Source organism: Rhinopithecus roxellana, chromosome 3 (genome assembly GCF_007565055.1).
Source record: "Rhinopithecus roxellana isolate Shanxi Qingling chromosome 3, ASM756505v1, whole genome shotgun sequence".
NCBI classification, from domain to species: domain Eukaryota; kingdom Metazoa; phylum Chordata; class Mammalia; order Primates; family Cercopithecidae; genus Rhinopithecus; species Rhinopithecus roxellana.
Window position 1 is genome coordinate 61,539,345 of NC_044551.1, and position 26,243 is coordinate 61,565,587.

Genomic DNA, 26,243 nt, shown 5'->3' on the forward strand with positions numbered 1-26,243 from the left:
ACCTTATGAATTACCAGTGTTTGAAAAGGACAGGACATGGCAGACAATAGCCCACTTTTATTAGCACCTGCTAAGCTATTTCATCCACACACTAACCTTGTGATGTACATCCTAGTAACTTTAACTCACCAGAAAAGAAAGCTGACCCTCAGGTCAATAATTTCTTTCACAGTTTTCAGTAGCTGAGTGACTCCAAAAGTCCTTGAATTTTTTCTGTTTTTAAATTTTGCCCTAAAATAAATTGTTTCTTTGTCTCATGCAAGTTTTAGTGATTCAGATTTTCACCTGACAGTTTTTGGTTTCTTCTAACCTGACTCAGGCTTTCTTAGCCTTGGTACTATTGACATTTTAGGCTGGATAGTTCTTTGCTGGAAGAGTGGCAGCCTGTCCCATGCATTGTGGGATTAAGCTTAGCCACATCCCTAACCTCTACCCACGAGATGCCAGCAGCATTCTCCCCGAGTTGTGACAATCAGAAATGTCTCCAGACATCTAGGGAGAGACCTGAAGAAGAGGGGACTCCATTCCAGGGGGAGGGAGGGAGGAGTGAAGAATTGGAGAGTTTACGGGGTACCTGTCACGAGTAGACTCAGTGAAAAGTGAGGTAGGAGAGAATGCAAACTCCTCCAACCAAGACCTAAAGATTATGTAGCTCTTCAAAAGTCATCACATGACACGTGTGAATAGCTAGTGGGAGAGCATGTTAGGCCAGTTTCAGTGCAGAAAAGGATTCTTAGAGAGCAGAAGTCAGATAAATAAAACAGACTTTGTCACTGACTCTAGTAGAATTTGACATAAGGCAAGTTTACCCAAAGACCTGCATAAGATAATTTTATTCATACACTATAAAAGTTCTTTTGATATACCTCATGTGTTAGAGAAGGGCTTTGATAAATTAACTTCACTCTAAGAGCCTTCTAGTTCAGTCCACAAACATTTAACACGTTGTATGTGCTGGACACTGAGGGATGCGAGAAGAGCAGGTGACAGCCACAGTCCTTGCCCTTGACATACCTTGGTCTAGTAGGGGGAAACATAATCCCATACGATGATTATACTCTTTGGGAAGTGTCTTGATAGAGCGATGGCTCATTAGCACTGCAAAAGCACAGAGGGAGACCCTGCCTGAGGGAGGGATGTGTGTATATTTATTATCTTAACGTTTATATTGCATCACCAAATGTTTTATCACATATTTTAGGATAAGCAAATTCAGTAATACTAATTTTCCGGGCAGAGAGACATTAGATGAAACACACAGGGGCAAAAGTGTGTGGGAAACCAGAAGCACGGCCAAGAGTGGTGACCATAGAGAATTCCTATAGCAACACACACACACGATTTTATTTGGCGGTATTTAATTATGCCCACAATTGCATTACCTTCAACATAGATCCTTTAGGCAAAGACCTGCAATGGTATTGCCCCTCCTACATTTGTTAAACACGTGATAGGTCTCTGGTTAGTTGTTTGTAGGACATTTAAGTGGTTTAACACTTTGTCTCTCACCTTTTAAATTTAGTAATTCTTTTCCTCAAGTTGACCTGTCCATATCCTATTCCAGTCTGACTTTTCTTAGAGCTCTGTGGTTGGGTGACTCACTTTTGGAACGTCAGCCTACTTAGTGGGGCAGGTTTGGTTTATGATAACGATATGTCCAAGGAATTTTTGTAGTCTTAGGCTCAACCTCGAATGATTTGTACTATCATACTTCATTGAAGGGTATCTAGGCTACTACCTTCTCCCACTCACTTATACTCAAACACTTTGCAGTAAACTTTCATACTTCCTCATTCTCTCCTAGGCCACAGCCCAATGCAGTCAATCACTGAGGTCTTGATAATATCTTGCACATTTCTAACTGCATTAGAATTCAGACCCCCATCACCTTGATTCAGAGAACTAAAACTGGTAGTTTTACTTCTAGCAGCACTCCTTTCCAATTTATTCTTAACACTGTCATTAGTAAAGCTGTTACAAATGTAGTATCTTGCCCATCAGCCCACCTTTTCTCCACTGAGTACACAAGTCCCCAGATCACTTTCCTCAAGTTACCCTTCACATTGCTAGTGTACATCCTTCAGCAGCAGCCAAAGGCCTCTTCTTTTCTGGAGGCCCGTGGTCACCCCTGCCCCCAGATCTTTGTTTCTAGCATCTCTTTTTTCTGCGGGGCATTGTGTCTTTTTCCAACCCAAGTACTCAGAGTGCCATGCATAGTGAGCGCCTGGAGAGTGGTTTTGATTAGTATCACCCCCGTTATTGGATCGCTTGACCTGTTTCCCAGCTGCAGCATTTACTGGACAGGTATGCTTATCTTATTTTCTGAGATAGTCTGATGTCCACAGGTTAGATGAGTAATACTCAGCCAGAATTAGGGAGACATATTATAAAAATGTTGAAATTATTTTCATAGATATTGTTGAGCTTGGTTGCTAAAAGTCTGTAGTATCTTACTGTTGAATCCGCCACTCTGTCGGTGACATTTACATGAATTCTGAGATGTATCAACTCAAGTCTTAGGAAATCTGGGACTATGCATCTTTCAAATTTTCCAGTTGAGGTTTTAGGAAACATTTACTATATGACTAACCATTCCTAGTCAGAACCCTTCTCAGTCAGGGCAGAACCACCCTCACAGGGTGTTAGGAAATGTTTGGATTCTATATTCGTTTGCTCAGGCAATTATAACAAGTTACCACTGACTGCTTGGCTTAAAACACAGAAACGTGGCCGGGCGCAGTGGCTCACGCCTATAATCCCAGCACTTTGGGAAGCTGAGGTGGTTGGATCACAAGGTCAGGAGTTCGAGACCAGCCTGACCAGCATGGTGAAACCCTGTCTCTAGTAAAAATACAAAAATTAGCCAGTCGTGGTGGTACGCGCTTGTAATCCCAGCTACTCAGGAGGCTGAGGCAGGGGAAATCGCTTGAACCTGGGAGGTGGAGGTTGCAGTGAGCTGAGATCACACCAGAGACGCACTCCGGCCTGGGCGACAGAACGAGACTCCGTCTCAAAAAGCAGAAACTTACTTCTTGTGGTTCTGGAGGCTAGAAGTCCGAGATAAAGGCATGTTTGGTTTCTTCTGAGGCTTCTGTCCTTGACTTGCAGGTGGTTGCCTGCTCACTGTGTCCTCACAGCGTTTTGTCCTCTGTGCCTGTGCATCCCTAGCGTGTCTCTCTGTGTCATTTCCCCTCCTAGAAGGATATCAATTAGATTGGATTAGAGTCCACTCTAATGGCCTCATTTCAACTTAAATGCAGTCACTTTCTGAGGCACTAGGGGTTTGGGCTTAGAGGGGTGGGATAGAGGATGGGGTAGGTAACCACTGAAGATGCAGCCCAATTCAGCCCATAACAAAGGTATTATTTTTTGTTGCCCCAAAGTTCAGAGGTCTGCTGCTGGCATCATGGGCAGGGGGTCAGGCATCCCAAATGCTTGCAATATGTCGGACAGACTTCTATAGGAAAAACTGTTCTACCCCAAATGCCAGGATCAACTCCTACAAGAAGTACAGCTAACAAATACTTTGTGTCATATTTATCCTCATATTGCTTCCTTTTTTTTGGTCACACGAGTCAGATGTTCAGAAAATTAGCCAACTGATGTATTCTATAAAATAAATGTCTGAAATATTTCTTGAAATGTTTCCTAGATACAGCCTCTGTGGACTTGGAAATGATCGATGTGCACATTTTGGCCGACGCTTTCAAACGCTATCTCCTGGACTTACCAAATCCTGTCATTCCAGCAGCCGTTTACAGTGAAATGATTTCTTTAGCTCAAGGTTTGTTTTTTCTCTTCTGAGAACCTCATTGGACATACATGGAGATGTAGACATGCTTGTATATGTGTTGCATATAGAGATAGTGGTTAGAAAATAGTAATAGTAGCCACCTGTTCCTCCCCCAACAATACCACCTCAAATTTCCTCCTCCACCCAAGCATCCAAGAGAAGACCTAGATTCTCATTTGCTTGCGAAGCCCGTCTGCATGTCAGAATCAGAAATGGCTCATTGTTAACCTATCGGTCTTAACAAAGTTTGTACGTCCATGAAGGACATGGTCTTCCAAGTACTAGTGTCAGATTCAAGGAACCGGGACTAGGATCCAGTGATGGGGGATGTTCTTGTCACCTTCCCTGAGTGGCCATAACAGAATGTGTTGAGGGAAGAGGGCTCTCAGTTTTAGGAGCTAAGGTTCAGTTAAGTGCTTTGGGGACAGGAAACTGTGGTTCGTAACCTTCAAAGTTAAAACCTGTGATACTTATCTGATGCTCCTCTGAGTTAGCCAATCACACTTGAAGCTGCTCAATACTGGGTAAGTTGCTGCCAGCACACCCTAAACAGCTTGTGGTTTTTTTTTACACACTAAGCTTCTTGCTTTTCCATTTGACCTGAGATTTCTTCTTTCTCATAATGCATTTTTTAATGAGAAGGACAAATGTACTGTGTGCTTCTCCCAACAGCTTTTTAAATGACTCCTATAGCTTGAAGAAAGAACAGAGCTTTTCTCGGTGTTTATTCACTGATACCTGGAAATAGTCTCTTACTCATTTCTCTCTCTTTTTTTTTTTTTAAACTTGTAGAAGTACAAAGCTCCGAAGAATATATTCAGCTATTGAAGAAGCTTATTAGGTCGCCTAGCATACCTCATCAGTATTGGCTTACGCTTCAGTATTTGTTAAAACATTTCTTCAAGCTCTCTCAAACCTCCAGCAAAAATCTGTTGAATGCAAGAGTACTCTCTGAAATTTTCAGCCCTATGCTTTTCAGATTCTCAGCAGCCAGGTAAGTGAAAGGAGACAAACATGTAGTTTGGGGTGATGAGGGTGGTCCTAAATGGATTAGTCATGACAATGTATTCTAAATATACTACTCCAGAGATGCATGCCCAAATGCTATCACACACGTTCACTTGAGTGTATATAATGAAAATGAGTTTGCTTTTAGGGAAAAGGTTTCTAATAAACTCTCTTTCTTACAGCTCTGATAATACTGAAAACCTCATAAAAGTTATAGAAATTTTAATCTCAACTGAATGGAATGAACGACAGCCTGCACCAGGTAATGCTTTTTGAACACTTAACATTCTCTCATTGTTCCTTTTTTTAGAGCCTTAAAAAATGGTGGCTGTAAACCTCCTTTGAAGTAATACAGCTTCTTGTGGAATTACGAATGGTGGTAATATGTTACCTTGTGATTTAAAGAAAAAAATAGCTGAGTGATAGTGTATATGTTAATTATTATCTGAGTTTCAACATTTGCGGATTTTACATTAAACTTGGTTTTAGGTGAGAGTTTGGAGAGTTCCCTGTACCCTTCAACATTTATGCTTCAGGTTGTTGAAGAAATTTATGGAGTTCATTTTAGTTGTTGACATTTTTGTTTTTCTTTCTAATACTTATAAAGTAGGGGATTTATAATTACCATATAATTTAAAGTATTTTAGAATGTGTTTTTTGGAAGTGGGTATGCTGAGAAATGCCTGTCAAAATAAACATTTTCAATAATGCGAGCAGTATGAAACCAGAGCGTTCACTGCAGCAAGTTTGAGCAAGCCAGACACTTCTTTGAAAGCGGGTTGCTGTTCAGTTAGCCATTTAACAAAGCAGGAAATGTAGACCGTGTTAGCAATGCATTTAATTTAAACTGATGTATTTTTCTTCTACTGTGGAAAGTCTAAACAACTTCATTTTGCTATATACTAGTTAAAAGTTAGCTAATCGTCACTGGTGATTTAGCATAGTGATTAGGGTCCTATATGTGAAGTTTCAGGACGAGTAAAAGGTGTTGCTTGTAGTCTTAATTTATGCCTGGAACTTAAATGAAACTCCATGAATATATTTATTATAGGTAATATGTGCAGATTACCATATTTATCTCGGTATGAACAGGCACGGGGACTCAGTTTCATCATCATGCAATGGAGAGTTAAGTTGTGCTTTTTCTTAATTGGGTATTGCACAGCCAGGCTTGGTTACTTGCATCTGGATGGGGCAGCCTAAGAGAGGCCAGGGCCTAGACTCAAAAGCCACCTGCAAGGGGCTAGGATAGAGGATCGGGTAGGTAAACACTGAAGATGTGGGTATTGGGAAAGATATATGTGGACAGGCCCAAAATGGTACCTGTGGTACCAGAGGTGAGAAGCATCAGGTATAGTAGATAAGGCAAGCATGGGATGTTCCAAATCACAGCAAGCAGAATGTTTACCAGGGTGCCCAGAATTCTAGGTAAACTACGTCAAAGAAGACTGTCAACAGGTAGGGCCTAGGACTTCAGTCCAGGGGGTGGCCAAAAGGCTTCATCTCGTGTGAGTACACAGGTCACTGTGAATGGATTTGACAGCTCTGTGCTGGTGTTCAGAGGCTGCCTTTGGACTTAGTGGGAAAGAATGGGCATAGGGATGTGGCATGTGGCACTTAAGTTGAGGTTTATGTTAAAGACTAGGGAGAGCTGGACCCTGCTTTAAGTGAAGGCTAGTGGGGGTAGTCCTGATCTTTTCAGTGGCCACCCCTCTAGAGGGAAGAGACACATGGAAGGCAATGCCAGACAGGGTTTGACAGATACCCACAAATGAATTTATCACATGGAATTTTGGAAAATTTCTACTACACAAGGTATAGTAGAATCAGTGGTAGAGTTTGATTAGCCTGACTGCTGTCACCTGGTTTAATGTCTTTGTTAGTTGCATCCTAATTCCACCAAAGTAAAAATGGGTATCTGCACTATTTTCATAATGCCACCCAGAAAGCTGTTTGATATGTCAAAGGACCCTATATTTCTCTACTGAGCAATTGGTGCGCCTGTTTCAAAGGAGGATTAGTTCCATCAGCTCTGCTAAAGAATGACAAAGCCTTGAACATTTGCTGGATCATCCCAGTATTTATGTGGCCTCTTTAAAAAATTAAATCCAAGTAGGTTTTAAACTCTAGTTTGAGCCGTTTTCCCAGGAACTTTGTGTGATTTGTATAGGACCTTTGGAATTAAATGGCTGTTGTAGTATCTGTCACGTGTGCATACATTGTACTGCCCACTCCAGGAACAAAACATCCCCATCCAGAACATCTTTGTATTCAGGAATGGCTCCAGTACAAATGACTAGTTTGGCAACCTGGGTTGAAGAAATGATTCTTAGGCCTGGTTTAAAAAATGCAATAATTTCTTAGAGTCCTTCAGCATTGCCACAGCATGTGCTAGTACCAGACAGAACTTTGAAAGCATAGCACCTTACATCTCCAGTGAATGGCCATTTACAGTAACGTTGTTGTGAACACAAATGAGTACCTGAATGATATTTAAGGGAGACAAAAGCAAGACTCTGTTATAGGGCAGATAGACAGCATTTCTAATTATTACCAGATAGAACTTGAAATGACAAAGCTTATGATGTTTGAGGCAAAGTATCAGTTCAAATAAGACCCATTAGCACATAGTATCTAATTAAATGGTAGGTGGGAGTGCACATACTCTACAAAAAGGACTTTAGAGATGCAGCTGGTGACTATCTAGGGTAATGGAGTAGACAGAAAAGGCTCATAGAAGAAATAGGGCTTGAAATGTGTCTTGAAGAATAGGTACAATTTGAATAGGCAAAGGAGAAATAGCATTTTGATGCATGGAGTTTAAAGACCTATTCAAAATAAATTACACAGTACAAAATAATGGCTTGGTATTTTACAAAAGCAGTACATATTTTAAGTGATAGTATCACAAAAGAAGCATCATTTTAGAGTTGAAAGCATTGTCCAGCTTTACCAATTTAGACATGAGGAAACCGAGACCCACAGACAGAGATTTGCTGTGTGCTACCCAGCCAGCAGGGGCCCAAACCGGGTCTGCCCGGGAGCCGCCTCCTACACTCCAGCCCGTTCTATCTGCCATGCCCCTGCTGCCTGGGTTTTTGGAATCTTCATGAGCAATGAGGCTGCTTTCAGTGTCCAGTCAAAAACTCCTCTGAAGTTTCCAGCATGTAATAAACTAAAAATATGTGAAATTAGCCCCCATGGGTCACACATAGTAAACAATGTCAGGGCAATGTTTATACTTTTCAGGATAAGGCTCCAAATCACTCCATGAGCCATGCGGTGGAAAAAACAGTGGGCTTCTGACTCAAATAGATCTGGATTGGAATCTCAACTCTTTCCAGAAGCTCAGCTTTTCCAAATTGTTTTCCAGACTGTGGAACTGGGTTAATGCCTCTCTCCTGGGGTTGGTATGAGATTTAATGAACTGATCATTTCTCTACTATCTATCGCATCAACTCTAGCTTTTATGGGAGCTGTCCTCATTCAGCAGGTCTGATTCCTTCAGTCCACCTATTCCTCATTAATTGTGTGAATTCTGTCAGGCCTTTTTCCTTACGCCATGTTCCCAGCCAGCAGAGCTACGGCCTCTAGGAGCCTGTAGGGGGCAAAAAGAGACACTCTGGGAAGTTGCCTCCCTGATGTGGGTATGTTGCTTGGAGGGAGGAAGGTGCGTTTGTATGAAGCCCTTCCTCTATATGTGGCTTGGTGAATGGAGCAGCCTAGATTTCATCACCATTCCTCCATCTTGCCTAGGTGCCTTTGCACAGTGCACAACATATGCAACCATACGTAGCTGCCCCAAGCAGTGCCATCCATTTTATCTCCACTCAAGTAGGTCCTTCCCCTGTTTTATATGCAAGTTAAGTCGACCCTTTCAGTATGTTTATGCCTTTAAGCTTTCTGTCATCTTATATTTAACTGTCTATAGTTTTTCCTATTAATCTACTTAATTACATTTCTAACGGGCAGGGGTAAAGGCTTCTTCTCCTTTTGAGCTCTTCCTAGCAGAGAACTAGATACAGCATAATAATTATCCAAATTTATTCTTTGATAAACTTCCAACTTTCAAAGAATAGTCACACATCAACACATCCAGTGCATCCAGAAATCCTGTGAAATAAGGATTCTCTTCATTTACGGAGGGAAGCTAAGATTTGGAAAAGGTAGGGCACACAGTAAGCTCTCTGAGCTTTGTTGATAGTTTGCTGTTCTATTTTGTTACTAATAAGTCTTAAAAATATTTAAAGCCAAACAACAAGTTTTCTTGAATCATTGTGTTCTCTTTACCCAATTAATACTTAGGTAGGTAAAGTAGATTTCTGTAGGCAAACCAAGGTAAAAATAAGTCTATTTAACACAGGGTGCCTTTGAATGAAACCCATTATAAGTGTATTTACATATTTCAGATTTCATGGATATATTCAGAAATATTAATGTAGTATAATTGAAGTCTAATATTGCACCCTCAAGCCCAGAGTGGAAAATAAATGACTCTTTCTCCCCCTTGCCCTTCTACACCTGTCAAAGTTAATTTTTAACCACTGGCACATTGCAAAACATTCATCCTGAAGAGCCTGATTCATAAATCTTGTTTTAAATGCTCTGGGCTTGGTTCTCAACCCAGACTAAAGGCAAGCACTAAGGTAGAGGGAAATGACATTCGAAGGGTTTTACTTTTCTCTGATTTAATTTTTATTGGGTTTAAAATGTCTGACGTTAGAGGGTTGCTTCAAAGGCGAAAAATGCAACTTTGAAAAATTACATGTTTTTAGATGTGTAGAACTAAACAGGCAAGCCACGCTAGATTTTGTCAAACAATAGTTTTATTTGTGCCCTGAAAGAGAGACACAGGTATTTTGGTATGTATGTGTTTAGGAGGGGTATATAGTCAGTTTTACTTTTGTTTTCACAGTGCAGACTTCTCTTTATCTCAAGGGACAGGATCTGAGGGAGAATTGCGGGGGGGGGAGTTCTTTATTCTGCTAAGCAGTGGGGGTGCCTTTTCAGAAATCTGGTAGAATGTGTCAGATTTTATACATATGTAAACCTGGGCTTATTTATACACTTAAATGGATGTTTTCGGTAGCACAACATCAATTAAGACCAGTGGATATGGAGCAAATAATTTGAATTACCCTAAAAGGCCCTCTGTTCTACACTGTCTTAAAGTTATGAAGGGAGGTATTCATTTTACCCTTAGATGAAGATTTTGGTTAATTAATTTTTGTTGTCTATTCTTTTCTTCATGGTCTTTGTTCATAAATGATGTCCCACAAAAAGAAGTGTTCTAGGTTGAAAGCTGCTTGTGCAACATTTGCCACTTGATGGTGATTTGCACGTATGAAATACAGTATTCAGTTTGTAACTTTTGAACAGTTTAAGGATCAAGAGACATTTTCCTGACTATATCTGCTGAGATGTGAAATAATGGCCTCTGAAATGAGTTTTCTGAAACTTGGAGGAAAGGGAAAATGATCCATATTGTTTTCAAGTATCCAGAAGGTAAAGTTAGTTTTCCAGTGTGTCTAGGCCTTTGAGGTCCCAGAGAAATGCTGACATTAAAATACAAGTTTTCCTAAAAGACTATCAGCTTCGTGAAAAGTGTACTTTTTACTGATTATTTGTTAGTGAGTCATATAGATCAAGTGACAGTAATATAACTATGTGCATTAGTTTGTGTCAAATTTGGACATACAAAATATACAGAAAGTTGATGGTTTTCTCCCAAAGCAGGAGTTACCGATTCATTTCTACCAGCAGAGGGCTCCCTTTTTTAAGCTAATAAAGAACATGTGTCTTGCAGATCACTTTTTAAACACTAAAATTAAACGGGAAAAAGATTCAGCTCACACTTTCCTAATATAATAGGACTTCTCTGGTAGATGATTGTACATATTGTGAGAAATTTGTTTAAGGCAAAGTTTTTCCAACCTATTTCAAGACTTAACTTTCTATGCATTGAGAGAGTACTGCTTTCCAGTGGCTCATTTTCTTCTGAAACAGAAAATATACTGTTGGACTTAACAGAGCATTTTAATCTTAGAAGGTTTTGACATGAAACATCATGTGAATCCAGACAGGTATGCTTAGGAGACTGATGTTTCCAATGTTTCTAGCTTTAGAAAGGCTATTTTTAAAAGTAGGGCAAGATTATGCAGCTCAGGATGCAAGGGTATTCTCTGAACTAACCATATGTCCCTGTGATCAGATGGCAGATTCACTTATAGACTTATTTCCATTGGGAAAGTTTTTCAATATTTTATCAGTTGCACGAAAGGAAAGTTTGTAAAATCACTTTCATCGTGGGTTTAACAGCACTTGCCAGATATTTCGAGTAACCTTGAAGCTGGTTCCTGCTGTTGGCCTGTGTGGACTTTATGTGACCACTGGATCACTTTCCCTTGCAGAGTATGAGGGTATTATTGAAAGAACCTATGTCTTCAAAGGGAATGAAATGTTTTGTTTTAATTTAAGCAAGCTAAAAATAGAAAACAGAGTTAGAGTTTTGTTGGGGGTGTGAAATTTTTTGCATGTGGCTTAAAAGATTAACTTCAGTTTTGTCCATTTTTTTACTTTCTCTAGCAAAGAGAAGTGAGGACCAGGGACAGTGGGTAGAAAAGGGCATTTGAAACCATCAGAAGATGGGGTTCTAGTCTTAGGGCCATAACCTTCTGCAAACCACTTCACCTCCCTGGGTCAGATTTTGTCCCCCCCGCCCCCCCCATGGCATGAAGGAATTGATTGATCTCTAAATTACTTTCTGGTGTAAAGTTTGGTGATTTCCCTGGATAACCTTAAAGCTATCTATGCTGATGCAACTGAAAATTTTCTGAGATCAAATTTTAATTATTTAAATAGTAGTCAATAATCCCAAGTCTTGTCTGTTGCCCATTTTCTCAAATAAAGGGCAAACATCCACTAGAAAGTTATGCCCTTCTCTGCCCTTCTATCCTTTACCCCATTAGCTGGCACATAAACCTAATGCAGAGACACCTTTTAATTAGCAGGTCATATGGCCATTTAAATGCGAGTTGCAATCAACCTCATAAAAATAGCCGCAGTGTTGTTTTTTTTCTGAATCGTCACATGATCATGGAGTATAGTATGCATGTGGTGTGGGGTTTAATATTCGTCCGAGGATGCCCTCCTACTACTTACTATTGAACACTTTTGTAATCTGCTCCCTGCCCGAGTTGTTCACAAGGGCTTTCCTGTTACACCTGCGGGGCTGTCTGTGCTGGTGTGTGGGAGGAGGTGCAAGAGGTAGACACGAGCGAGGCACTGTGTTCTGGGTTGTTCCAAGAGGTTCAGGCCTTTACAAGTGAGGCTTTGATTCTATTTTTTGCTGAACTAGCTCAGCCACTTCCTGTGTTTGGCGGTGCATAGTGCCTCGCTTCACTGTCGGCTACTTGAGCCTCGCGAGCCAGCCAGCGCGCTCAGCAGCCAGTGAGACTATTTTAGGTCCTCTCACAATGGCCTTCTCATTTCCTAGGCGAAAATGATCAAGTTGGTCTTGCACTGGCCACTTGTCAGCCGATGACAACTTTGACTTGGGCTCCCCTCCCCCTCCCGAAATCCCTAGCTCAGCAAATATTTGAACCTGCCCAAGTTAATCATGAAGCTGCGATCTTTATCTAAGGGAGACGTGCGAGCGCCTGGACTCCTTTCCTCCCCAGTACAGTAGCGAAATCCAGTTGGCTTCTCAATGAGGAGCCGGCGGTGAGCGGCGGTGGCCCGGACGCCCGGACGCCCGGACGCACTGCCGGGCGGGGCGTGGGGCGGAGGGACGAGCCGAGCCGAGCCGAGCCGAGCGGAGCTGTTCCACTGTGCGTGCCCGGAGGGTCCTGGCGGCGCCCCCGCTCCTGCGCGCACTCTCGGCGCCGGGCACGAGCACTGCCCGCCCGGAACAGGCTGGGGGGGAGGTGCGGGGGCTTGGCCCACTTGGTGGAAGAACAGCTTTGGGGATTTTTTTTTTTTTCATTGTCGGATACAGGCATTTCAAAGGGAAACCGTTGAAATGCATAACCTGCAAAGTAAGTTGCCTTGAATTTGTGCACTTCTCTGTTCCTTCCCTGTGGTTTATCTGAGCGGTGCCTTTCTGTAGTTTGTCTTGGAGTACGTGTGTGTGCGTGCGCCCCTGTAAGCGCTGCCTGGGGAGGACAGATGGGAGATTAGGGGAGACACTCCCCCTGTCCTCGAGAGGGACAGTGGCTGGGAAAGATAGGGTTTAGGTTGGAAGTTCAGGAAGAAGGTACTAATTACAACGTGTTTGGTTGGAAGTTGGTGCCAGGCCAGGGCTTGGAGAGACCATGGAAAATCACCTGTCTCCCTGCCTTCTCCCTGGGTTTTGCCACAGCAGATCCAACAGCCAGACTGGTTTGCACCGACGGTTCCCAAATGCATGGACTGGCACTCTGGGCTGTTACACCGGCCACAGCTGCTCGGAGAACTTGTCTCCTTGCTTTGGGGGAGGGTCGACATTAAACTATAAAAGAATGTTTTTCTGAATCTTATCTGAGGGCACAACGCCACTTTTACCATTTTTATTTGAATTTGAGTTCAGGTTTATCTAAACTTAGGCAAATAGAAAAGTGGGAGAGGGTGGGAGGGGACAAGGTGAGCCTGCTTTTCCCAATAATGGGAAAATGAATTAAACTAGACGGGGGACGTCAGAGAACAGAATGCCTTGCCTCTGGTCTGCTTTTTCGTATATTTTATGATCCCAAATTTTACAGAAAGTCTCAAGGGTTTCTGTGTTTTTTAAATGGTCACACACATATGTGACATACATGTGTACATAGATCAGAGCCCACTATAGTTTTTTAAATGAGCCACATTTACGTGGGGGAAGAGCCCTCCCCCTGCCATCATAATATTGTGAATGTAAAGAGAGATTGGTTCACAGTGAGAATGTACAGTAGGCTCCTATAAGGGTGACAGAATTATATGCAGAATGACTTTGAAGAACCAAAATTGATTTATTTATATTAAGTGGTGCTAAGAAGGAATAATTGTCCCGGAGTGAGGCATTTGAGATAGAGGGGAAAAAGAAAAAAAAAAAGTGATTACATCATCTTCCCGTTCAAGCAGTATTAGTAGTAAAGATGGGTTCATCAGTGAAACATTTTGCAAAGATAAATATACCTCTACTCTGCATTCTGATCTATAGCCTCTTTCTTTTTGGAAGAAGCATTTTCTTTGCCCAGTTTTTTTAGGCAGTCACATTAAAATTCTCATTAATAATGTTGACAATTACGTTTATTATTTCTGCTAATAAGCATCTGCATTCCTATTCAGAATTTGCATTGTTAGTCTATAAAGTCTAGTTTTAACTTTGGAATGTTTGGTAGAGGAGGACATTTTATCTACACATTTTCTTTTAACTGTCCTTTCTAATATGGTACATTTGTGACAGTGTTTAAATTCTGGGTTTTCAGTGAATTACGGAGGACTGAAATTAAATACCACGAGTAGTCCGTTCTGCTTCTCTTATACATGAGAGAGATCTAAGGACTATAAAATATAGCTTCAGTATACCCTTTTAATGCCTTTGTAAGATTTTTAAACCAAGGAATGACTGGGCTATCTATAAACCCAGATGCACTAAGTGGGGAGAAAAGCTCGGAGCTGCAGCATATCAGCTTTTGTCAACCTGCCAACAGCAGAGCGTACCATGCTGCAAGGAGTAATAAACAAGGAATTAGAAAACTCGCTGCTGGAGGAGAACAGTCAAATTAAACACCTTTTTGAAAGGATGAGCGTGTATATATTGCAGTTCTCTTAAATGTAGCTTCTCAGTGAGGTTGGCATTATATTAAGGCTGGTATAGAAGAGAACTGATGAAGCAGGAGTGGTCTGGTGACATTTTTCTGACTTGATTGGCTGGGGTGTGTGATGTAATAGGTTTCAGTGCAGCCCCTTATAGGTTTTAAAATGAATTCCAAGACACCATTACAAAGAAAGCCGGACTCTTTTCTTATAACTGAGCTCAGCCAAGGAAACTCTTGCACAAATGTACAATACTGTTTGGAATATGGAAGACCTGGATTTAGAATATGCCAAGACAGATATAAATTGTGGCACAGACTTGATGTTTTATATAGAAATGGACCCACCAGGTAATACTGCGGTATTAGAATTAGTTAATTTCGTGGCTTTTTAATTTTTTGAAAGCTACTGTAAAAAAGATCCTTTTTAGATTTCTGTTTTTATTAATTTGTTTCATTGATAAAAATTAGTTTGCTCATGGCTTAAAAATTAAACAGATTGTTTGACTGTCTGGAAGCAAGCAGCTCAGGCTGTGTGTGGTAAATGCTTATTCTTACTTGAATGGATATGAATTGAACTCCAGTTTTTCACTGGTATCTTTTGTTAATCGAGATCCTTCCCTGGGTGAGTTATGTTGTGGGATTATTGTCCCTGTAATTAAAATGATGCATCCTTTGTGCTGCTTTTCTCTGTTGCCAGTGGATGAGAACAGTGTGGCACTTTGCAGTGATAACAGTACTTTAGAAAGCATGTAAAATGTAGCAGTGATTACAACTCAGTTCTCTAGATGTTGAGACTTTGCTTGTCCTCTCTTATATTAAGATATTATAATGAAAAAGGAAGTTGATGTTCCATTATTGTTAGTCTGTAAAATATTCTTGGTAGATAACTGAAATCATTTTTTGCATAAGTTAAAATAGTAACAGTGCTTTAAAACTTATGACAGAATTTACCTAAAAATCCTAGATTTGTTTTGTTTCCTAAGTTGTTTTATTCCAATGTTAGCTCCCCTGCCCCCATTTAAGATATTCAGGAATATTGCAGTCTTTTATTTGTCACCAATTGGTATATATGAATACTGATTTGACATTGAGGAAGGGGGATATGGTTTTTAATCATACCTGGCATATAGAGCACAATTTGTCCAACAGAATATTAACGTAAATACTAAAGAGATTTAGGGCACAGATGAGAGTTTCTTAAAGTGGCTTTTTGCAGAACAGTGCCTGAAATACTAAGATTAGAGAAACCCAATTCCTCCTCTTAAAACATACTGCTGTAGAAAACATACTGCTGTAGATGAGCTTTTTTATTACTGCAACAGCGTTTGTGGAGGACAGAGACCAAATCTGTCTTTCATAATTAAATAAGAGGAGGAAATTAAAGCCAACTCATGTTATTCCTGCTACTCATATGTTCATAGTTTCTTACTGTAGATGGATTTGACCAGGCATGAAACTTTAATATAACTAGAATCTAGAAGTATAGAATGTCATGACTCTGGATTTACTTTGAAATTTATTCACATGGCCAGCCCAATTTATTTGTCACTTTCTAAGGTTCTCTCTCTTTTCTCCTTTTCAGTTTCATTTCTTTTTGAGCCATGCTCTGAAATATTTTTTTTTTTTTAAGAAAATTCTCTTCCATATTGCATGGAATTGTGAACTAATGCTGTATATTTCAGTTACTCTAATTTTTTTATTTTTTTAAAGTAAAGGTACTCATCTTAAGAAATTTAGTTCTAATGTAGTTGGGATTGTGAACAACTTTTTCTTTTTCATCTGCAGCACTGCCTCCTAAACCACCAAAACCCACTACTGTAGCCAACAACGGTATGAATAACAATATGTCCTTACAAGATGCTGAATGGTACTGGGGAGATATCTCAAGGTAAGGCTACAGAAACTTCGTTTTCACTAGATACAGAGAGTTTTAGATTAAGAGAAAGAAAAGCACCAGCTTGCTAAGTTCCATTTTTAGGATATCATCCAACATAAGCATGAAGCATAGTTGGTTCTCTTCCAAAGACGACCAGAAAAAGTCACTGAGCGCTGGAGAACTGTGGGTGCTGGATGCCACAGGAAATTAAATACCTGGGAAGTTTCATTATTGACAGAGTGTGAAGGCACTCTATCTGTTAAGCACAACTCTAAGAATTCTTGTCTAACACAGTAAGAAAACAATGCCATTTTATGTTAGCTTTGGGAAGGGGGAGTAAGGTTGGAGAAACCTTTTTGAGATCATGAATTTATGTGCTCATTTGTCAGAGAGATTGTAATGTTTACTTGAAAAAATAAAAACTTAGTACCACAGATACACCAGTAGTGAAAGTGATATGCACCTGTTTGTGATGAGACTGCAATTGCTGACATTTCTATTTAAACAAATTATTAGTAAGCTTTTATTAGTAAGCTCTGAAAATGCAATTCATTTAAATCTATGTGGGCAGGAGGAATATGGGCACTCACTGTACTTTTCACTTGATTTTGCTGTGAACCTAAAACTGCTCTAAAAAATAGTCTATTTGAAAAAATATAAATCTGTGGTCACTGAACCTTAAGATGAGCATTGTTTTGTGTTTTCATTTCAGGGAAGAAGTGAATGAAAAACTTCGAGATACAGCAGATGGGACCTTTTTGGTACGAGATGCGTCTACTAAAATGCATGGTGATTATACTCTTACACTAAGGTAAGCCGGGGAATATAGCTGAAATTAGGGTTTTGGGCTGATAGTAAAACATATTTCTTTATTTGAAAATGTTAATACCTTTATTTTTATATTATTTTTACAGGAAAGGGGGAAATAACAAATTAATCAAAATATTTCATCGAGATGGGAAATATGGCTTCTCTGACCCATTAACCTTCAATTCTGTGGTTGAATTAATAAACCACTACCGGAATGAATCTCTAGCTCAGTATAATCCCAAGCTGGATGTGAAATTACTTTATCCAGTATCCAAATACCAACAGGTAATAAAAACTGAATGAATTATCCAGTTACGATGTTTAGACAAGATACTTTGAATACTTAGAAAACATTTGAAACAGATGAATTACATGTAATCAAGTCTAAAAAACTTTACATTTGTAATTACATAATTGCAATTTTAAAGATGTTTCCATGTCAGCTATTTTGTTAAACAGTTGTTGTTTGATTAAATACCTCATCCATTGAATTTATTTTAATCTTTCTAGGATCAAGTTGTCAAAGAAGATAATATTGAAGCTGTAGGGAAAAAATTACATGAATATAACACTCAGTTTCAAGAAAAAAGTAGAGAATATGATAGATTATATGAAGAATATACCCGTACATCCCAGGTGAGTTTTCTATGAAAATCAGATTAAAAGTTTAGAACTCTTAGTTTTTAAACACTAACATGGAAAAAAGAATTTAAAAGGTTTTTATGAATGAAGTGGGGGTGAGATCATTTATTTGTGAATCATTGTTGATTACTCTAGCATATCTCTAAACCTTTAAACCAAAAATTTTAAGTATCAGAATAATAAATTAAGTTCACGTGATACCTGAAGCAGTCACTGTGTTTCAAGTTGATTTAATTCCTGATAGAAGGATCCTATTTAGACTGGAAGTTAGTAATAACTGGAAGTTTCACAGACTTGTCTAATCCCTGAAACGGAGAGTTAGGCATTCATATATATCCTGCAACAAAAAGGAAGGGCTACATTTACTGCTGTGTTTTTCTAGACCCTTACTCTTCACTGGTCACTCATGTATCTGGGAATGCCAGAGGGAATAGAAAACAACAGAGATGCTATAGAAACTACAATAGCTTTTAGGAAGATAAAAAGTATGGGAAATTGCCAAGCAATCATTTTTCATAGGTTCTCCAGAGGAAATATTTGTTTCTGGGATACTATTTTAATGGATTTTATGAATTTGAGTCCCACTCTGCTAATAATACAGATCAAATGTCCTGGTAGTGTCTTGCAGTAAGAAATTGTTCTATGAAAGGTGTGACATTATCTTTTTAAAATTATGTTGCAGGAAATCCAAATGAAAAGGACAGCTATTGAAGCATTTAATGAAACCATCAAAATATTTGAAGAACAGTGCCAGACCCAGGAGCGCTACAGCAAAGAATACATAGAAAAGTTTAAACGTGAGGGCAATGAGAAAGAAATACAAAGGTTAGTGAACCATGGTTGTTTCCCTTGTTCTTGTGCTAGAGATAACCAAAATCCTCTAAAACCGTTTAAAAATGATCTTGCTTTCTGTGCTTTGAATGATTTAAAAATGACAGGAAGAGAAGCCACGCTTTACCTGAGGAAAACTGCTGGGAAACCATAGTGAAACTTTTCATAAACTCTGGGGACTGTTCATGACGTACCCAGATAATGACAAATGCATTTCTTTTGCCTGCAGGATTATGCATAATTATGATAAGTTGAAGTCTCGAATCAGTGAAATTATTGACAGTAGGAGAAGATTGGAAGAAGACTTGAAGAAGCAGGCAGCTGAGTATCGAGAAATTGACAAACGTATGAACAGCATTAAACCAGACCTTATCCAGCTGAGAAAGACGAGAGACCAATACTTGATGTAAGTATTTGAAATGGAATCCTATACATGAATAACTGGTGATTGCTACAATTCAGGATGAGTTAATGCGTTCTTTTTTCACAACTGTTTTTCAGGTGGTTGACTCAAAAAGGTGTTCGGCAAAAGAAGTTGAACGAGTGGTTGGGCAATGAAAACACTGAAGAGTAAGTAGTTACTAAAGATGGTGACAGCAGAAGATTTTTCTCATTTTAGGAAAATGCATGACTTGCTTTGTTTTTAGAACAAGTGAGGAATTTTACTGAGTTTGGAACATCTTGTAGGAGAAAATGTATAAACTCAGTGCCATTATCCAGAATTTTAAAAAAAGAAAGCTTAGCTAAGGAGGACTAGGATTTATTTTTACTCATAATGCTGTGAAACAACTCTGTGTCCATAATGATGTCCCCGAACATCTGAAAAATCCCAAAATATTTTTGGAACAGCCAGAGAAAAAATAATTATGCTTAATATATTTTAAAGCTTAAGTATATACTTTGTTTGAATTATTCAAAAACTGGCAATCTTCCTAGTCAATTTCCTGATCTAAACTGGATAAACAAGATTGTTTTAATACCTTCCACTCTGCCCAGGTACCTGAGTGTGGTTGCCTGAAAACAGAAATAGTACAATTGATTGCTAACTCTTTGTCCTGGGAGGTTGCACTGGAGGCTGAATACCAGGAGAGGAAAACTCAGGTCAGGCAGAGGCAGGCATGTGATGGCCATAGGGGCCAAGAGGGAAGTGAGGGGGGTATGCCTAGGGAAGACAGCAAGGCAGGCTGATGGCTCTGGCACTGTTCATTTAGAAACTTTCTGTCCTGCCTGCCTAGCCAATATTCGCTGGTGGAAGATGATGAAGATTTACCCCATCATGATGAGAAGACGTGGAATGTTGGAAGCAGCAACCGAAACAAAGCTGAAAACCTGTTGCGAGGGAAGCGAGATGGCACTTTTCTTGTCCGGGAGAGCAGTAAACAGGGCTGCTACGCCTGCTCTGTAGTGTATGTATCTCCAGCAAACTATTCTTCACAACATCTCATGAAGAGATGTTTCATTCATTCATTCATTGAGTTTTGAAATAGTCTTGAATAAGCTTATAGTACAGTAATGTAGAAGAGAAACCAAAGCAGACGTAATACCATTTTAAAGTCTAGCCAGAAGTATATGTTAATACAATCTAATAGAAACATACATGTATGTTAATACAGTCTAATAGATACCTACTGTTTAGCTGGAAGACTAGGGTTTGGATTCCCATTCAGTGCTAATTAATCACGAGACGTCGCTAAACCTTTTTTTCTCGTCTTTAAAATGGAAGCGGCAATGCCTGCCTTTTTTGCCTCTCAAGGCTACTATAGTTAGAATCTGAGGTAATTTATGTGAGAACATCACCCATAGGAAAAATACTCATCAGGAACAGGTCAAAAAAGAGAAAGGATTCTGATCATTATCCTTGAGACAGGTATACCCACATGGATCACTGACATCACCATTTCAGAGAAATTAATGTCCTCTAGTAGGGAATGGTTCTAAAAGTATGTTATACTCCATGATCACCTTTCATTTAATGAGGGAAATATTCCTACAGCAAAGAAGGGTCCTTTTGTCCTTACTTTGTCTAAGGGCACATGCAGAGATGGAGAGTTGTGCAGACACCTCAAGGACAGCCAGAAAGAAGGAATCCTATGAATAATCGTCCTGGGAGTAATAGTAACACTGCTAGTCATGGAGCACTGCTGATAGTTGTCCTCATCATGGTTGGAAGCTACCATTTGTTGCATGCTTACCGCATGTCAGGCATTTTCTCAAGCATATTGCACGCATGATCTCCTTTCATTTCTCAAAGTAACTGTATTACATACATTTTACTGTTGTCTTCCCTTTAAACCATTTTAAAGATGAAAATAAAGTAGGTCAGTGAAGCTGGGTTACCTACCCAAGGCACTCAGCCAAGTGTCTACCATGTGACAGGGCCAAGAGTCTACTGTAACCTAGGACCCTTTCCCCAAGTTGAGACTGCACAATGATGCTTTTTATTAAACATGCTCTGTAGAGTTGTGAATTGTCTTGGGCAAGCTCAAAAGACAGTTTTTCTTCTCTCCTCTCTAGGGTGGACGGCGAAGTAAAGCATTGTGTCATAAACAAAACAGCGACTGGCTATGGCTTTGCCGAGCCCTATAACTTGTACAGCTCTCTGAAAGAACTGGTGCTACATTACCAACACACCTCCCTCGTGCAGCACAACGACTCCCTCAATGTCACACTAGCCTACCCAGTATATGCACAGCAGAGGCGATGAAGCGCTTACTCTCTGATCCTTCTCCTGAAGTTCAGCCACCCTGAGGCCTCTGGAAAGCAAAGGGCTCCTCTCCAGTCTGATCTGTGAATTGAGCTGCAGAAACGAAGCCATCTGTCTTCGGATGGGACTAGAGCTTTCTTTGACAAAAAAAGAAGTAGGGGAAGATATGCAGCCTAGGGCTGTATGATGACCACACGTTTCTAAGCTGGAGTGCTTATCCTTTCTTTCTTTTTCTTTTTTTCTTTGGTTTAATTTAAAGCCACAACCACATACAACACAAAGAGAAAAAGAAATGCAAAAATCTCTGCGTGCAGGGACAAAGAGGCCTTTAACCATGGTGCTTGTTAATGCTTTCTGAAGCTTTACCAGCTGAAAGTTGGGACTGTGGAGAGAGGAGGAGAGAGAGGCAGAAGAATCCTGGCCTGAGAAGGTTCGGTCCAGCCTCGTTTAGCCTGGATGTTGCTGTGCACGGTGGACCCAGACACATCGCACTGTGGATTATTTCATTTTCTAACAAATGAACGATATGTAGCAGAAAGGCACTTCCACTCACAAGGGACGCTTTGGGAGAATGTCAGTTCATGTATGTTCAGAAGAAATTCTGTCATAGAAAGTGCCAGAAAGTGTTTAAACTTGTCAAAAAACAAAAACCCAGCAACAGAAAAATGGAGTTTGGAAAACAGGACTTAAAATGACATTCAGTATATAAAATATGTACATAACATTGGATGACTAACTATCAAATAGATGGATTTGTATCAATACCAAATAGCTTCTGTTTTGTTTTGCTGAAGGCTAAATTCACAGCGCTATGCAATTCTTAATTTTCATTAAGTTGTTATTTCAGTTTTAAATGTACCTTCAGAATAAGCTTCCCTGCCCCAGTTTTTGTTGCTTGAAAATATTGTTGTCCTGGATTTTTGTTAATATTCATTTTTGTTATCCTTTTTTAAAAGAAATGTACAGGATGCCAGTAAAAAAAAATGGCTTCAGAATTAAAACTATGAAATATTTTACAGTTTTTCTTGTACAGAGTACTTGGCTGTTAGCCCAAGGTTAAAAAGTTCATAACAGATTTTTTTTGGACTGTTTTGTTGGGCAGTGCCTGATAAGCTTCAAAGCTGCTTTATTCAATAAAAAAAAGAAAAAGATATATGAATATGACAAAGTATTGCTGAGTCCAACAATGTTGTTTTAAGACTCTTAAAATACGGTACCTGGCAATGTTTATTTCATAAAGAATTGTGAACTTCTTGAATCTAGGGAGGGGGGAATGTAGTGAAGGGATGTATCAGGTCGGGTGGTGGGAGGGAGAGGCAAGGTTATATGCACTTTGTCTTTCTCATGATTTACGGAGAAGTGAATAACTGCAAAGTGAAGTTGCTTCTTCTACTTCAGTCTTTTCTCACTTTGATTTGCTAGTTATCAATTAATGACAATTACAAACCTACTGTAACTAACACAGTGTGACTGGTCAGGTATTTCAGTTCTTAGGAAGGAAGTGCCAAGCTTGTTTTTGGGTTCCTGGAACAATGCTCACCTTTGTTTAGAACAGTGGTTTAAAGGGATGATCTCTGTCACATTGGACTATCCATCACGACCAGCAAATACTCATTTTAGGAAAAAAAAGCATGATCTGAAAAAATATTTTTGGTGGGATGTTGGTTACTCCTAGCTTTCCATTCGGTTTAGAACATAAAGCAAATGGACACAATCGTACTGTCACTGCTCTGGACTGTGTGGAGCTCGCTAAGGTCATGGCCATTGCAGGAATCCAAGTGGCAGTCCTTCTAATTCATCCTAATCATTGTATGTGCTTCACTACGGGGAAAAGGAAGCATAGTTAGCATAATGTTTCCCGTTTAGGGCAGGAGTGAGAGATCTCTCTTCCTGATTTAGATCTGCAAAAGCTGGTATGTTCAGTAGGAACTGTACATGTGTTAGGAGGAATAAAGACTAATTAGCAACCATAATATGGTCACTACCCTAATAGACTTAAATGAAATCTTGCAATTTCAAATTTCCCTTTCTCCATATTAGATTTACCCACAGCTATATTTCTGTTTAAGTACGAGGGTGAGGGTTTTCTGTTCCTTTGTTTTCTAATGTTGTTCCTTTTGAAAGAATCAGTCTTGCAGCTGAGTGAATCATCTGTAGAATGTATTTTTCCTCTTTACATGAAGCTACTCATACTTAAGCAAAAGTCAGTCTTACAGCAAGACTGTTAGCCCTCAAACTTGACTTCACTGATCTGACCATCTCCCTCTCATCGCCAGACAACTGATGATTTCCCTGGTTTAGTCTGTGTCTCTGCTTTAAAGTTATTGTGATATCCTTCTAGATCACACACAAGTCTAACAGTTAATTGGTTAATAGTTTTTAAACTAGGTTTGTGGGTTTTCTTTGGTAGCACATGTATGCTATTACATACAAATTTTTATTTCTAAAATATAAGATCTGAGATTGACTATTTTTATTAAAAGCTACAGTTTTGTGAATTTTTGCTTCAACAGTCTTTGCAAGATGACATGGTATTTAGGCAGTTGCCTTATTTTTGCATCTCACAAACATAAGTGCAATAGATCTTTTCATTGAACAGCAAAGTAGGATTCATCATTCCATATGACTGAGTTACACCAGACCTATTCTGCCCAATGCCTTTTTGATTGCGGTGTAGCTTGCTCACCGCATTTGTCTTTTTAGATGTTTTGCTAGCCGGGCACTTTGAGTTTCATCAGACAGTCCTCCTAACAATAGTCTGAACGGCTGAGTATGAATAGATAACAGCAGAGGCACTCCTGATATGTGATTTTATCCATACATCAGTTTTTCCCACCCAGTGTAGCATCCTAAAGATAAAGCCAGAAGCTAAGCTGCAGTGAGGCTGTGATAGGGCATAGAAGTGGGAGCATTGGGACCTCACATTACACACACGAGAGATCATAACCACGTGAAAAAGCAAAAAGCATGTGTTTGCAACATCTGATAACTTCACGGCCTTTTGATATATGTATATATGTATATGTGCATGGACTGTGTTTCCAGTACCTTTCAGCCAAAACAGATCCACAGTAGTTGAGTTCAAGTACATAACAAGCAAACGTCTAGTACAATTCTTATATATGTGTATGGGATTTTTCCCATTGAGGTTGCTTTGTTTTGTCTTACAAAGGTGCAAATTGTTTGCAAGTGAAGTGAGAAGTTCATATTTCTTTGGCTTTTTTGTGTTTTTAAAAGTTACTCCTTTTAGGGAGCTGGTCAGATGACTTCCTTAGCTTGGAAATCCTTGTTTTCAGTGTGTCGAGTCAAAATGTGTTTATGTGAGCTGTCACTGTGGGGAACCAATTGCTTTGTCATATAGCTGGTTATGAACTAGTAACATGTTTGGGAAGTCCTACTGATGTTCCTTTGGAAGAAAAATTCTGCTGGTTTTAACAACTGTGCTTTTGCTATGCATGGTATCCAAGTTAGTTGAATCGCAGACCCTGAGATCTGTTTGAGTTTAGGGTCATTTTTAGAAAGGGGCAGTTTAAAGCACAATGTCTCACATGGGACAAAGTTCCAAAATGCCAAATTCTTATTTTGTAAAAAACTAGTTCTAGAAAATACTGGTGGGGAGGAAATAGAATTGAGTCAATTGGAAAGACTATCCAACTTAACATGAAACTTGTCACCATGAGATAGCATTAACTGCCCAGGATGCTGCTATATATACATATATATATATATATATATATATGAATATATATATATATATTTAAAAAAAGAGCAAAACAAACTCATTTATACCTGTGTATTTTTTAAAGCTACAATCAGTTCAATGTTTTTACAAATCTGTTTATATGACATTGTTAAAATAAAGTTGGTCTTTTGACGAGAGGGAGGATGTCACGGTCAGTTGTAATTTTGCCTTCACAAGGCAACTGGGGTGGGGGGTGGGGGTAGTGTGCCTCCTTGACATTTCGTTCAAGTTATAGATTCAGTGGAGCTATGTCTTGTTTTAAGTTGCTTTAATGCATTGTATTAGATCTTCAAACAGAATAAAGGTTGTTTTGAAACTTAAGTTTTGGGTTGGAATTTCACTTACCACCTAAGAAATCTTTCTAAAACAGCTGTCTTTTGGCTTATAAATATTGCTGCTATTTCTATTTCTCCCACCCACCCCCTTTGATTGTTATCACAGTATCTCATTTTTACAAAGTTGAGAAGGACATTGAGTGTTCACATGTAAGTAATATTGAGCTGTTGTTAATATATTTCACCTTTTTTTTTTTTTTTTTTTTTTTTCTGAGACAGAGTCTTGCTCTGTCGCCCAGGCTGGAGTGCAGTGGTGTGATCTTGGCTCACTGCAAGCTCCGCCTCCCGGGTTCACACCATTCCCCTGCCTCAGTCTCCTGAATAGCTGGGACTACAGGCGCCCGCCACCATGCCCCGCTAATTGTATTTTTAGCAGAGATGGGGTTTCACCTAGCCAGGATGGTCTTGATCTCCTGACCTCGTGATCCGCTCCACCTCAGCCTCCCAAAGTACTGGGATTACGGGCATGAGCCACCGCGCTCGGCCAATTTCACCATCTTAAATGAGGAAATACCTCTAGGTGATGTCCTTTCAAGGCATGTTCTCGCTATAGGAAAACTAGAATGCCCATCATCCCTCAATTCTCGCCGCCTCTGCATTCATCCCCAAACCTTGAGAATCACCCTTAAGAACCAAGTGTCTAGTTTTGTCTCTGTTGTGCAGTCTGCACATTTTGAATACTCACAGTGCAGGGATGACATGGGGCTGTAGACCACAGCTAAGCTATAC

At 39.7% G+C, this 26,243-nt stretch overlaps 1 protein-coding gene across 5 annotated transcripts in view; it reads left to right on the forward strand.

Annotated features, from left to right (window-relative positions):
- Positions 1-25,497, forward strand: part of PIK3R1 (phosphoinositide-3-kinase regulatory subunit 1) — an 83,984-nt gene extending 58,487 nt beyond the window's left edge. For 3 of the 5 annotated variants that reach the window (XM_010380204.2, XM_030926999.1, XM_030927000.1), the window contains 12 exons: positions 3,653-3,784; positions 4,586-4,787; positions 4,984-5,063; positions 16,360-16,462; positions 17,163-17,261; positions 17,365-17,545; positions 17,771-17,896; positions 18,585-18,727; positions 18,963-19,139; positions 19,235-19,303; positions 19,969-20,139; positions 21,248-25,497. In XM_010380204.2, coding sequence (XP_010378506.1) covers positions 3,653-3,784; positions 4,586-4,787; positions 4,984-5,063; positions 16,360-16,462; positions 17,163-17,261; positions 17,365-17,545; positions 17,771-17,896; positions 18,585-18,727; positions 18,963-19,139; positions 19,235-19,303; positions 19,969-20,139; positions 21,248-21,437 — 1,673 coding nt within the window. In that variant the 3' untranslated portion in view covers positions 21,438-25,497. Of the gene's footprint in view, positions 1-3,652; positions 3,785-4,585; positions 4,788-4,983; positions 5,064-11,546; positions 12,838-14,723; positions 14,923-16,359; positions 16,463-17,162; positions 17,262-17,364; positions 17,546-17,770; positions 17,897-18,584; positions 18,728-18,962; positions 19,140-19,234; positions 19,304-19,968; positions 20,140-21,247 lie in introns of those variants that run through there. The other 2 variants (XM_010380206.2, XM_010380207.2) reach the window with 2 other exon arrangements.
- The last annotated feature ends 746 nt before the right edge of the window (positions 25,498-26,243 follow it).